The sequence below is a fragment of the Scyliorhinus torazame genome, chromosome 8 (genome assembly GCF_047496885.1).
Source record: "Scyliorhinus torazame isolate Kashiwa2021f chromosome 8, sScyTor2.1, whole genome shotgun sequence".
Classification (NCBI taxonomy): domain Eukaryota; kingdom Metazoa; phylum Chordata; class Chondrichthyes; order Carcharhiniformes; family Scyliorhinidae; genus Scyliorhinus; species Scyliorhinus torazame.
Window position 1 is genome coordinate 36,048,307 of NC_092714.1, and position 12,999 is coordinate 36,061,305.

The 12,999-nt window shown below is 46.4% G+C and overlaps 1 protein-coding gene across 1 annotated transcript in view; it reads left to right on the plus strand.

Moving 5' to 3' along the window:
• The first annotated feature begins 2,307 nt into the window (after positions 1 to 2,307).
• Positions 2,308 to 12,999, plus strand: part of LOC140427757 (chloride intracellular channel protein 4) — a 123,055-nt gene continuing 112,363 nt past the window's right edge. The window contains exon 1 of the mRNA XM_072513384.1: positions 2,308 to 2,634. Within this exon, the coding sequence (XP_072369485.1) occupies positions 2,407 to 2,634 (228 nt within the window). The 5' untranslated portion in view covers positions 2,308 to 2,406. The remainder of the gene's footprint in view (positions 2,635 to 12,999) is intronic.

Consider the following 12,999-nt stretch of genomic DNA (forward strand, 5'->3'; position numbering starts at 1 on the left):
ATCTCCCTTTCCAATGCTTCCACAGCCTTCCTATAATGCGGCGGCCAGAATTGCACACAATACTCCAAATGCGGCCGCACCAGAGTTTTGTACAGTTGCAACATGACCTCATGACTCCGAAACTCAATCCCTTTACCAATAAAAGCTAACACACCGTACGCCTTCTTAACAACCCTCTCAATGTGAGTGGCAACTTTCAGGGATCTATGTACTTGGCACAGAGATCTCTCTGCCCATCCACACTGCCAAGAATCTTACCATTAGCCCAGTACTCTGTCTTCCTGTTATTCCTTCCAAAATGAATCACCTCACACTTTTCTGCATTAAACTCCATTTGCCACCTCCTAGCCCAGCGCTGCAGCTTATCTATGTCCCTCTGTAACTTGTAACATCCTTCCGCACTGTCCACAACTCCACCGACTTTCGTGTCATCTGCAAATTTACTCACCCATCCTTCTACGCCCTCCTCCAGGTCATTTATAAAAATGACAAACAGCAGTGGCCCCAAAACAGATCCTTGTGGCACACCACGAGTAACTGGACTCCAGTCTGAACACTTTCCATCAACCACCACCCTTTGTCTTCTTCCAGCTAGCCAATTTCTGATCCAAACTGCTAAATCGCCCTGAATCCCATGCTTCCGTATTTTCTGCAGTAGCCTTCCGTGGGGAACCTTATCAAACGCTTTACTGAAATCCATATGCACCGCATCAACTGCTTTGCCCTCATCCACCTGTTTGGTCACCTTCTCAAAGAACTCAATAAGGTTTGTGAGGCACGACCTACCCTTCACAAAACCGTGTTGACTATCTCTAATCAAATTATTCCTTTCCAGATGATTATACACCCAATCTCTTATAAACCTTTCATGATTTTGCCCACAACAAAAGTAAGGCTCACTGGTCTTTAGTTACCGGGGTTGTCTCTACTACCCTTCTTGAACAAGGGGACAACATTTGCTATCCTCCAATCTTCTGGCACTATTCCTGTCGACAAAGATGACTTAAAGATCAAAGCCAAAGGCCAAGCAATCTCCTCCCTAGCTTCCCAGGGAATCCTAGGATAAATCCCATCCGGCCCAGGAGACTTATCTATTTTCACACTTTCCACCATGATGTGGAGATGCCGGCGTTGGACTGGGGTGGGCACAATAAGAAGTCTTATAACACCAGGTTAAAGTCCAACAAGTTTGTTTGGACTCACTAGCTTTTGGAGCGCAGCTCCTTCATCAGGTGAGCTCTCAGGGGAAAGCCAAGTTCACAGCACCATGGGAGGCTCTGCTGCTCAAATAGGCGGAAGAAAAACGAGTGTCAGGGCTATAATGATAGGGGATTCAATAGTTAGGGACACAGACAGAAGCTTCTGTGGCTGCAAATGTGAATCAAGGATATATTGCCTCCCTGGTGACAGGGTCCAGGATGTCACAGAGCGGCTGCAGGGAATTCTGGTGAGGGAAGGTGAACAGCCAGTGGTGTGGTACTCATCAGTACCAGCGACATATTAAACTAAGGAATGAGGACCTGCATGCTGAGTACAGGAAGTCAGGAGATAAACTAAAATGTAGTAATCTCAGGATTACTCCCAGTTCCACACGCTTGAGAGAGCAGGAATAAGAGAATAGATTGGATGAATGCGTGGCTGGAGAGATGATGTATCCGGGAGGGATTCAGATTCTTGAGGCACTGGGACCGGTACTGGCGAAGGTGGGACCTGTGCGAAGGCGGGACCTGTACAAACCGGACGGGTTGCACCCAGGCAGAGCTGGGACCAATGCCCTTGCGGGGGCTTTCGCTCGTTCTGTTGGGGAGTTTTTAAACTAGTGCGGCAGGGGGATTGCATCCCAGGAGTAGGATCAGACAGGTCAAATTCAGATCAGGAAAATGGAAGTAGAGCATTAGCTCATGATGTAGAAGATGTAGCGATAGACTTGGAAGTCCGGGAGAAGCACTGGATTTGCAGCAAAAGTGCTGTAAACTATGGACCGGGTGCAGGAAGGTGGGATTAGAAAGGGCATCCGGGTGTCCTCAGGCTTGGATGGACAAGATGGGGCGAACAGCCTCCTGTGCTGTAACTTTTCAATGGGTCTATTACTGATACTGGTCCGAACTGGAGTTCCATTTTAAGGTATACAAGACAAATTCGGACCAGCAAGAGTCAATTTATAAAACCCTTCTGTTTCCAATAATCTTCACTACTCTGTAAAATCCAAATGAAGCTCCTCTTGCATTCCCATTTTGCCAGAGCTTCTCTCTCTTGCTCCATGTTCTAATCCTCCTTTGTCAGGGATTTGGAAGAAACATGCGCAGTGTATTGGCTGAACTGCTAATCCATGCTGAGGAGAGAGAGGTGGCCGCAATTTGGAGTCAGCTCCCGGCCACTGGTTCAGCTCTCTCCTCCTGCACTCTGATGGCGGGCCAGCTGGCAGACGGTGGGAGGAAACCAGGCAGAGAGGAGACTGCAGAGCCGGGGTTCAGCCCCAAATACCCGGGAGGGAGAGACCGCGGGAATGCCCAGCAGACGGATGCGAGCCAGGACTGCCTGCCGGAGGGAGAACAGGACAGCAGCAGCGGGCGGCTCAACACTTACCCCAACACTGTGGAAGAGGCAGAGCACGAGGTCTCCTTGTTTGTGAAGGTATATTCCAAACTTCTGTTCTACGCCCCAAAAAGTTAATTAACTTGCAACTTTTCAAAACCTGATCTGTAATATTTAGTTTCTGCCCTTAATTAGAACAAAGAAAATCAGGGTGTATAACCCACCCTGAAGGAATTCTGTGTAAATTGGACAATCACAGTGTTGCAATGTGATTGCTGGCAAGCGGATTTGAAACCACTCGTGAGGCTTTGATCACAGAAATTAAAATTCATTTTTCATTCAGAACACAGTTTATAGAGCACCAGCAAGTCAGCACAGTTACATTAAATACCCACTCAGTGTGTGTGTACACAGTTACATTAAACACCCAGTCAGTGTGTCTGTACACAGTTACATTAAACACCCAGTCAGTGTGTCTGTACAGTTACATTAAACACCCAGTCAGCGTGTGGGTACACAGTAACATTGAACACCCAGTCAGTGTGTCTGTACACAGTTACATTAAACAGCCAGTCAGTGTGTCTGTACACAGTTACATTAAACATCCAGTCAGTGTGTCTGTACAGTTACATTAAACAGCCAGTCAGTGTGTCTGTACACCGTTACATTAAACAGCCAGTCAGTGTGTCTGTACACAGTTACATTAAACAGCCAGTCAGTGTGTCTGTACACAGTTACATTAAACAGCCAGTCAGTGTGTCTGTACACCGTTACATTAAACAGCCAGTCAGTGTGTCTGTACACAGTAACATTGAACACCCAGTCAGTGTGTCTGTACAGAGTTACAGTAAACACCCAGTCAGTGTGTCTGTACAATTACATTAAACAGCCAGTCAGTGTGTCTGTACACAGTTACATTAAACACCCAGTCAGTGTGTCTGTACACAGTAACATTAAACACCCAGTCAGTGTGTCTGTACAGTTACATTAAACAGCCAGTCAGTGTGTCTGTACAGTTACATTAAACAGCCAGTCAGTGTGTCTGTACACAGTTACATTAAACAGCCAGTCAGTGTGTCTGTACACAGTAACATTGAACAGCCAGTCAGTGTGTCTGTGCAGTTACATTAAACACCCAGTCAGTGTGTCTGTACACAGTTACATTAAACACCCAGTCAGTGTATCTGTACACAGTTACATTAAACAGCCAGTCAGTGTGTCTGTACACAGTTACATTAAACACCCAGTCAGTGTGTCTGTACACAGTTACATTAAACACCCAGTCAGTGTGTCTGTACACAGTTACATTAAACACCCAGTCAGCGTGTGGGTACACAGTAACATTGAACACCCAGTCAGTGTGTCTGTACACAGTTACATTAAACACCCAGTCAGTGTGTCTGTACACAGTTACATTAAACACCCAGTCATCGTGTGGGTACACAGTAACATTGAACACCCAGTCAGTGTGTCTGTACACAGTTACATTAAACAGCCAGTCAGTGTGTCTGTACACAGTTACATTAAACATCCAGTCAGTGTGTCTGTACAGTTACATTAAACAGCCAGTCAGTGTGTCTGTACACCGTTACATTAAACAGCCAGTCAGTGTGTCTGTACACAGTAACATTGAACACCCAGTCAGTGTGTCTGTACAGAGTTACAGTAAACACCCAGTCAGTGTGTCTGTACAATTACATTAAACAGCCAGTCAGTGTGTCTGTACACAGTTACATTAAACACCCAGTCAGTGTGTCTGTACACAGTAACATTAAACACCCAGTCAGTGTGTCTGTACAGTTACATTAAACAGCCAGTCAGTGTGTCTGTACAGTTACATTAAACAGCCAGTCAGTGTGTCTGTACACAGTTACATTAAACAGCCAGTCAGTGTGTCTGTACACAGTAACATTGAACAGCCAGTCAGTGTGTCTGTACACAGTTACATTAAACACCCAGTCAGTGTATCTGTACACAGTTACATTAAACAGCCAGTCAGTGTGTCTGTACACAGTTACATTAAACACCCAGTCAGTGTGTCTGTACACAGTTACATTAAACACCCAGTCTGTGTATCTGTACACAGTTACATTAAACAGCCAGTCAGTGTGTCTGTACACAGTTACATTAAACACCCAGTCTGTGTATCTGTACACAGTTACATTAAACACCCAGTCAGTGTGTGGGTACACAGTTACATTAAACAGCCAGTCAGTGTGTCTGTACACAGTTACATTAAACAGCCAATCAGTGTGTCTGTGCAGTTACATCAAACACCCAGTCAGTGTGTCTGTACACAGTTACATTAAACACCCAGTCAGCGTGTCTGTACACAGTTACATTAAATCGCCAGTCAGTGTGTCTGTACACAGTTACATTAAACAGCCAGTCAGTGTGTCTGTACACAGTTACATTAAACACCCAGTCAGTGTGTCTTTACACAGTTACATTAAACACCCAGTCAGTGTGTCTGTACACAGTTACATTAAACACCCAGTCAGTGTGTCTGTACACAGTTACATTAAATACCCGCTCAGTGTGTGGGTACACAGTTACATTAAACAGCCAGTCAGTGTGTCTGTACACAGTTACATTAAACAGCCAGTCCGTGTGTCTGTACACAGTAACATTGAACAGCCATTCAGTGTGTCTGTACACAGTTACATTAAACACCCAGTCAGTGTGTCTGTACACAGTTACATTAAACACCCAGTCAGTGTGTCTGTACACAGTTACATTAAACACCCACTCAGTGTGTCTGTGCAGTTACATTAAACACCCAGTCAGTGTGTCTGTACACAGTTACATTAAACAGCCAGTCAGTGTGTCTGTACACAGTTACATTAAACAGCCAGTCCGTGTGTCTGTACACAGTAACATTGAACAGCCATTCAGTGTGTCTGTACACAGTTACATTAAACACCCAGTCAGTGTGTCTGTACACAGTTACATTAAACACCCAGTCAGTGTGTCTGTACACAGTAACATTGAACAGCCATTCAGTGTGTCTGTACACAGTTACATTAAACACCCAGTCAGTGTGTCTGTACACAGTTACATTAAACAGCCAGTCCGTGTGTCTGTACACAGTAACATTGAACAGCCATTCAGTGTGTCTGTACACAGTTACATTAAACACCCAGTCAGTGTGTCTGTACACAGTTACATTAAACACCCAGTCAGTGTGTCTGTACACAGTAACATTGAACAGCCATTCAGTGTGTCTGTACACAGTAACATTGAACAGCCATTCAGTGTGTCTGTACACAGTTACATTAAACACCCAGTCAGTGTGTCTGTACACAGTTACATTAAACACCCAGTCAGTGTGTCTGTACACAGTTACATTAAACAGCCAGTCCATGTGTCTGTACACAGTAACATTGAACAGCCATTCAGTGTGTCTGTACACAGTTACATTAAACACCCAGTCAGTGTGTCTGTACACAGTTACATTAAACACCCAGTCAGTATGTCTGTACACAGTTACATTAAACACCCAGTCAGCGTGTGGGTACACAGTTACATTAAACACCCAGTCAGTGTGTCTGTGCAGTTACATTAAACACCCAGTCCGTGTATCTATATTTGAAAAGCATTGATATAATCAGCCAAATCCAGCATGTATTTACGAAAGGGAAATCTAGCTGACACAACTACTGGAATTCTTTGAAGATGTAACTAGTAGTTGACCAGGGGAAACCATTGGATATGATCTATATAGACTTTCAGAAGGCTTTCGATAAGGTCTCACATAGCAGATTACTATGTAAACTTAGAGCGTATGGGATTGGGGGTAGTATCTTGAGATGGATTGAAAGCTGGTTAGCAGACCAGAAGCAAAACTTTGAAATAAATGGGTCTTTTTCCAATTGGCAGGCAGTGCTTAGTGGGGTACCAGAGGGATCTGTTGTAGGACCCCAACTGTCCACATTATATATTAATCATTTGGACGAGGGAACTGTGTTATCTCCAAATTTTCAGATGATACAAAGTTGGGTGAGCTGTGAGGAGGATGCAGAGATGCTTCAGCGGGGTTTGGACCGGTCGAGTGAGTGGGGACATGCATGGCTGATTTTATGCAGTATAATGTGGATAAATGCAAGGTTATCTGCTTCGGTAGCAAAAATAGGAAGGCAGATTATTATTTGAATGAGTGTAAATTACGAGTGGTGGATTCTCAGCAAGACCTTGGAGCCCCAGTGCATCAGTCGCTGAAAGTAGGCACGCAGGTACATCAGGCAGTAAAGAAGGCAGATGGTATGTTGGCCTTCATTAACGAGGATTTACGTATAGGAAAAGGGATAGTTTACTGCAATTGTATTGGACATTGGTGAGGCCACACCTGGAGTATTGTGTGCAGTTTTGGTGTCCGTATCTGAGGAAGGATGTTCTTGCTGTGGAGGGAATGCAGCAAAGATTTACCAAGCTGATTCCTGGGATGCGGGACTGTCATATGAGGAGAGACCATGTCAGTTAGGATTATAAAAGCACATTACTGCGGATGCTGGTAGCAAACCGAAAATACTGGACAATCTCAGCAGGTCTGAGGAGCAACTGTGGAGAGGAAAGGGAGCTAACGTTTTCAGTCTGGATGACTCTCTGTCAAAGCTAGAGAGAACTGGAAATAGGAATAGGGTCAGATTTATACTGTAGCGGGGGGGTGGGGGGGGGGGGGTGGAGTGGGGGAGCTGGATAGAGGGCCAGCGATAGTTGGCCCACCCCAAACTCTCTCAAACAGCAATGGCAAATTGAGCAGATGATCCAATTTTGTGACGTTGATGACAGGGCTGTGCATTGGCGAGGACACCAGGGGTTGCTTTCCAGCTCTCCTACCTTCCCTTGGAATGGGATCTCTTTGATCCACCCGAGGAGGCAGGTGGGGCTCAATTTAAAATCTGATCTGGAAGATGACACTTTAACTGTGTGGCCCTCCTTCAGTCCTGCTTGTGGGTGCCCGCTTTGGATTAGATTGGATTTGCTTCTTGTCGTGTGTACCGAGGTACAGTGAAAAGTATTTTTCCGAAAGCAGCTCAAACAGATCATATAGTACATGAAAAGAAAATACATAATAGGGCAACACTAGGTACACAATATAAATACATATTGATGTATACGGAATCGGGTGAAGCATACAGGAGTGTAGTATTAATTACGTCAGTCCATAAGAGGGTTGTTTAGGAGTCTGGTGACAGTGGGGAAGAAGCTGTTTTTGAATCTGTTCGTGCGTGTTCTCAGACTTTTGGATCTCCTGCCCGATGGAAGAAGTTGGAAGAGTGAGTAAGTGTGAGGGATCTTTGATTATGCTGCCCGCTTTCCCAAGGCAGCGGGAGGTGTAGATGGAGTCAATGGATGGGAGGCGGGTTTGTATGATCTTTATGTTTTGATGTTTATGCTGAAATCCTGGGTGGGTTTTCAATCCTGGCCCCTTTGACTCAGGAGGGCATCAACTGCACCGCAGCTAGAAATCCAGTTAGTGTGTGTGTTTGTGTTCGCTGTTACATTTAATACCCAGTTAATGGTTGTGTATATGTTATGTTAAACAGCTCGTGTGTGTAATGTTACATATTGTAAAGACTCACCGAGGCTCCTTCAACAGCACCTTCCAAACTCATGACCACTTCCGTCTAGAAGGACAAGGGCAGCAGACACATGGGAACACCACCACCTGGAAGCCACTCACCCTCCTGACTTAGTCATTTATTGTTGTTCCTTCATTGTCACTGGGTCAAAATCCTGGAACTCCCTTCCTTACTGCACTGTGAGTTTATCTGCAAAAACAGGCTGCAGCAGTTCAAGAAGGCAGCTCACCACCACCTTCTCAATGTAAATTAGGATGAATAATGGTGGCCTAGCCAATGAGGCTCACATCAAGCTCCAGCTTCTTGCACGCATTAGGTTAGTTGTATTTTTGTTTCTTCATTGAAAATTGCAAAGTCTCCAGCTTTTACCTGAGCTTGCAATGCCATGAGGAAAACTACAAGCCATTGTAGGGGCTGTTTAGCACAGGGCTAAATTGCTGGCTTTGAAAGCAGACCAAGGCAGGCCAGCAGCACGGTTCGATTCCCGTCCCAGCCTCCCCGAACAGGCGCCGGAAATGTGGCGACTAGGGGCTTTTCTCAGTAACTTCATTTGAAGCCTACTTGCGACAATAAGCGATTTTCATTTTCATTTTCATTCCCTGCAAGTGTGGCACCACAATGCTGTTGAAAGGCCCATGCAAATGAAAATTGTGTCTGGCAATTTGGAAAATGGCATGGTGCTCGTTTGTTGCGGAAGAGAAGGGAGAGTATCATTGTTCAACTCCAAAGGAGCATTTGCAACTGAGTTTATTTTGAGGGAAAAGCTGTCTGCCAATTTTCAGCACCTTTTAACATGGTTAGAAGAGATAGAGATTTAAAATGAAGTAGAAAAAGGCTTCATCGACGGGTTTCAGGCGGTAGTGCAACCGAGAACTAGGCTGACTATAGGAGTTTCAGAGGGGGAGTGAAAAAGCAAATAAGAGGGGCAAAACGTGTTAAAGTCACCATTCATACTTGGAGTAAAGGACAAATCTGGAGCCAGTCTTTTCCTCAACACCAGTTTATTCACAAAACCACCGCGCGTAGTCACAGACTTTTCCTCCCCTCACAATTGTGTAAACCAGATCTTATATACTCGAGAATAATTCCCCCTTCTTTCCCCAATTAGTAACAGCTGCTCTCACTTACAACCTAAAATGTGCCCTTCATTGTAACAGGATTCCACTTTCAATCAACAGGTCCAGGCAGTGGACGACCGAGTGGGTCGCCCGACCGGACTGTCTTCCCCTCTACCGCTGCTGCATTTGTAGTCAGGTGACCCCAGAGAGGGAGCATGCGGAGTCCACCAGCACCGTCAAAGCTTCCTGAGCTTGGAGGGTGTCCCAGGGACAGGTGTGCCTTACTGACCCCCTTAATCACATTTTGATTTGATGTTTTAAATTTTTTTTAATAAACATTTTATTGAGGTATTTTTGGTATTGTAACAACAACACAATAAACAATGTACATGAAATTATAAACATAGTGCAAAAGCCGTCTCACTTCCTTACAGGTCCCACCTTTATTAACCCCCTTCTCTAAGCTAAGTCTGCTGCCGATTAATTTTCCGCAAAGAAGTTGACAAGCAGTCGCCACCTCCGGAGGCGGACCCTAACAGTGACCCTCTCAAGGCGAACTTGATTTTCTCCAAACAGAGAAAACTCGCCATGTCCGATAGACGGGTCTCTGACTTCGGGGGCTTTGAGTCCCTCCAAGCTAATAATATCCATCTCCGGGCTACCAGGGAAGCAAAGGCTAGAACGTCTGCCTCTTTCTCCTCCTGGATTCCCGGGACTTCTAACACCCTGAAAATCGCCACCTCTGGACTCAGCGCCACACTTGTTTTTAACACCGTGGACATGACATCTGCAAACCCCTGACAAAATCCCCCAAGCTTCGGACATGTCCAGAACATGTGGACGTGGTTCGCCGGTCCTCCTGCACATTTTGTCTTCCACCCAAAAGAATCTGCTCATCCGGGCCACTTGTCATGTGAGCCTGATAAATGACCTTGAATTGTATCAGGCTGAACCTGGCACATGTTGCGGACGCGTTGGCTCTACTCAACGTGTCCGCCCATAGACCATCCTCTATCTCTCCTCCAAGCTCCTCCTCCCACTTGCGCTTCAGCTCCTCGGTCTGCGTCTCCTCTGACCCCATAAGTTCCTTGTAAATGTCCGAGACGCTCCCTTCTCCTACCCACCCTCTGGAAACTACCCTGTCCTGAATCCCTCTTAGCGATAGGAGCGGGAAGGATGACACCAGTTTACGTAGGAAGTCCCGCACCTGCAGATAGCTGAATCCGTTTCCCCTCTCCAACTCCAACCCGGAAAGCTCCCCTCTATAAACAAATCCTCCACCTTCTCAATCCCTGCTTTCCCCTTACTAATCTAAACGGCTGCTCCCACAATCGCCTCTTCTGTCCCCTCGCTTGTCCGCAAACATCTCGCTTTTCCCCATATTTAGCTTATACCCCGAAAACTGGCTAAATTCCCCGAGAATCCTCATGATTTCTTCCATCCCCTCTATGGGTCCGATACATACAGAAGGCCCCCCCCCCCTCCCCCCCGGACCAGCCCCTTGAGGCTCTCAGAGCAATTGCCAATGGCTCTATAGCCAGCGTCAACAACAGTGGGGAGAGGGGGCATCCCTGTGTTGTCCCCCGGTGCTGTCTAAAATAGTCCCATGTTGCCCTATTCGTCCGTACGCTTGCCACAGGAGCCTGATACAGCAACCTGACCCAGTCCATAAAGCCCCGCCCAAATCCAAACCATCCCAGTACCTCCCACAGATAATCCCATTCTACCCGATGAAAAGCCTTTTCTGCATCCATTGCGATCACTACCTCCACCTCCCTATCTTCCGAGGGCATCATGATCACGTTTAACAACCTTCTTACATTGACCACTGTCATGTGAGGGTACCTTTAAGACATGGATGTTTAAGCAATGTACCTTTAAGAAAACAGTGATGTCAGAGAGTGGGTGGGGCTGAGGTCAGGTCAGCCATTTTTGCAGTTTGGTTTTGCAGTTTGAAAAGTGTCTGACTGGTTTTGCTGAGAGCAGTTTAAAAGTAGAAAGCCAGTTTGAGACAGCAGCTTGAGAAGTTCTGGTTTTCTGTGATCTGCTTGAAGGGTGAAAGCCAGGTTTGAGAAAGCAGCTTGGGTGTGTCTGTGTGTTTCCAGAGAGCTGCATGAAAAAAGCAAGGTGCTGGAGCTGAAGTCACCCAAGCTAATATATCTCTGCCATTCTACTGAAAATATATATATCCTTTAACCTGATGTGATACTGTTTAAAGGTGTTAAGACTCTTGGAAGTTTGAAGGAACATTTTAAGGAGTTATTTACTGTTGCAATATTTTCTGAGTTATCTTTGAAGTAAGGGATGTTAAGAGATCCAATGTTTATTTAGGATGTTAAGTTGAGTTCATGGAATAAACAGTGTTTTGTGTTTAAAAACCCACATGTCCATAATTGTAATTCCACACCGAGGGAAAAAGCCGTGTGCTAGGAAAAGCAACAAATCCATTAAAGGGAGAGGTTGGTTGAACTCCATGGTACATTTTGGGGTTCGGAAAACACCTCGCCCATAACAACCACAAACTGCCTACCCTTAACAACCCCCGTCTGGTCCCCCACAATAACGTCTGGAACACAATCCTCAATCCTGGAGGACAAAATTTTGGCCAGCAATTTAGCATTCACATTCAACAGGGATAACGGCCTGCAGGACCCGCACATCTCCGGGTTCTTGTCCCGCTTCAGAATCAGCTAAGTCATGGCCTGTGACATCGTCAGCACCCCTCTTTCCCTTGCCTCATTGAACATCCTCATCAACACTGGCCCCAATATCCCAGAGAACATTTTATAAAACTCCACTGGGTACCTGTCCGGCCCCGAGGCTTTACCCGACTGCATGGCCTTCAGACCCTCCACTATCTCTTCAAACCTGATCGGGGCCCCCAGCCCTTCTACCAGCTCCCCGTCCACCTTTGGGAAATTCAGCCCCCCCAAGATGTACCTCATCCCCTCCGGTCCGTACGGGGTTCCGACCTGTACAGCCTACTGTAGAAATCCCTAAACGCCTTATTCACCCCTGCTGAATCCCCAACCAGGTTCCCATCTCCGTCATTTACTTTCCCTATCTCCCTGGCTGCCTCCCTATTTCTAAGCTGCTGTGCAAGCATTCTGCTGGCCTTCTCTCCATGCTCAAAGATCGCCCCCCTCGCCTTTCTCAGCTGCTTCTCCCTGTGGTTAACAAGTCGAACTCGCCTGTAGTCTCCGCCGTTCCATTAAAAACCCTGCCTCTGGGGTCTCCGCATACCTCCGATCGATCTGTAGTATCTCCTTTACCAGTCGGTCCGTCTCTGCCCTGTCTCCCTTCTCCCTGTGGGCCCGTATCGAGATCAGCTCCCCTCTGACCACCGCCTTCAGTGCTTCCCCAGACCGCCGCTGCTGAAATTTCCCCCATGTTGTTGACCTGCATGTAGTTCTGAATACATTTCCTCAGCCGCTCGCACACCCCTTCATCAGCCAAAAATCCCACATCTAACCTCCAGTGCGGGCGCTGGTTACTGTCTTTACTAATCTGCAGGTCAACCCAGTGCGGAGCATGGTCTGAGATTGTGATCGCCGAGTACCCCGTGCCCACCACCCCAGCCAGCAAGGCCCTGCACAAAGTAAAGAAATCGATCTGAGAGAACACTTTATGCACGTGTAAGGAGAACTCCATTACCCTCGGCTGCCCAAATCTCCATGGACCCCCCCCCCCAATCTGCTCAAGAACCCTTTTAGTTTCTTTGCCATTGCTGGCACCCGACCCGTTTTCGAGCTTGACCGGTCCAGGCCAGGGTCAATAACTGTGTTGAAGTCCCTCTCCATGATCAACCTGTGTGAGTCCAGGTC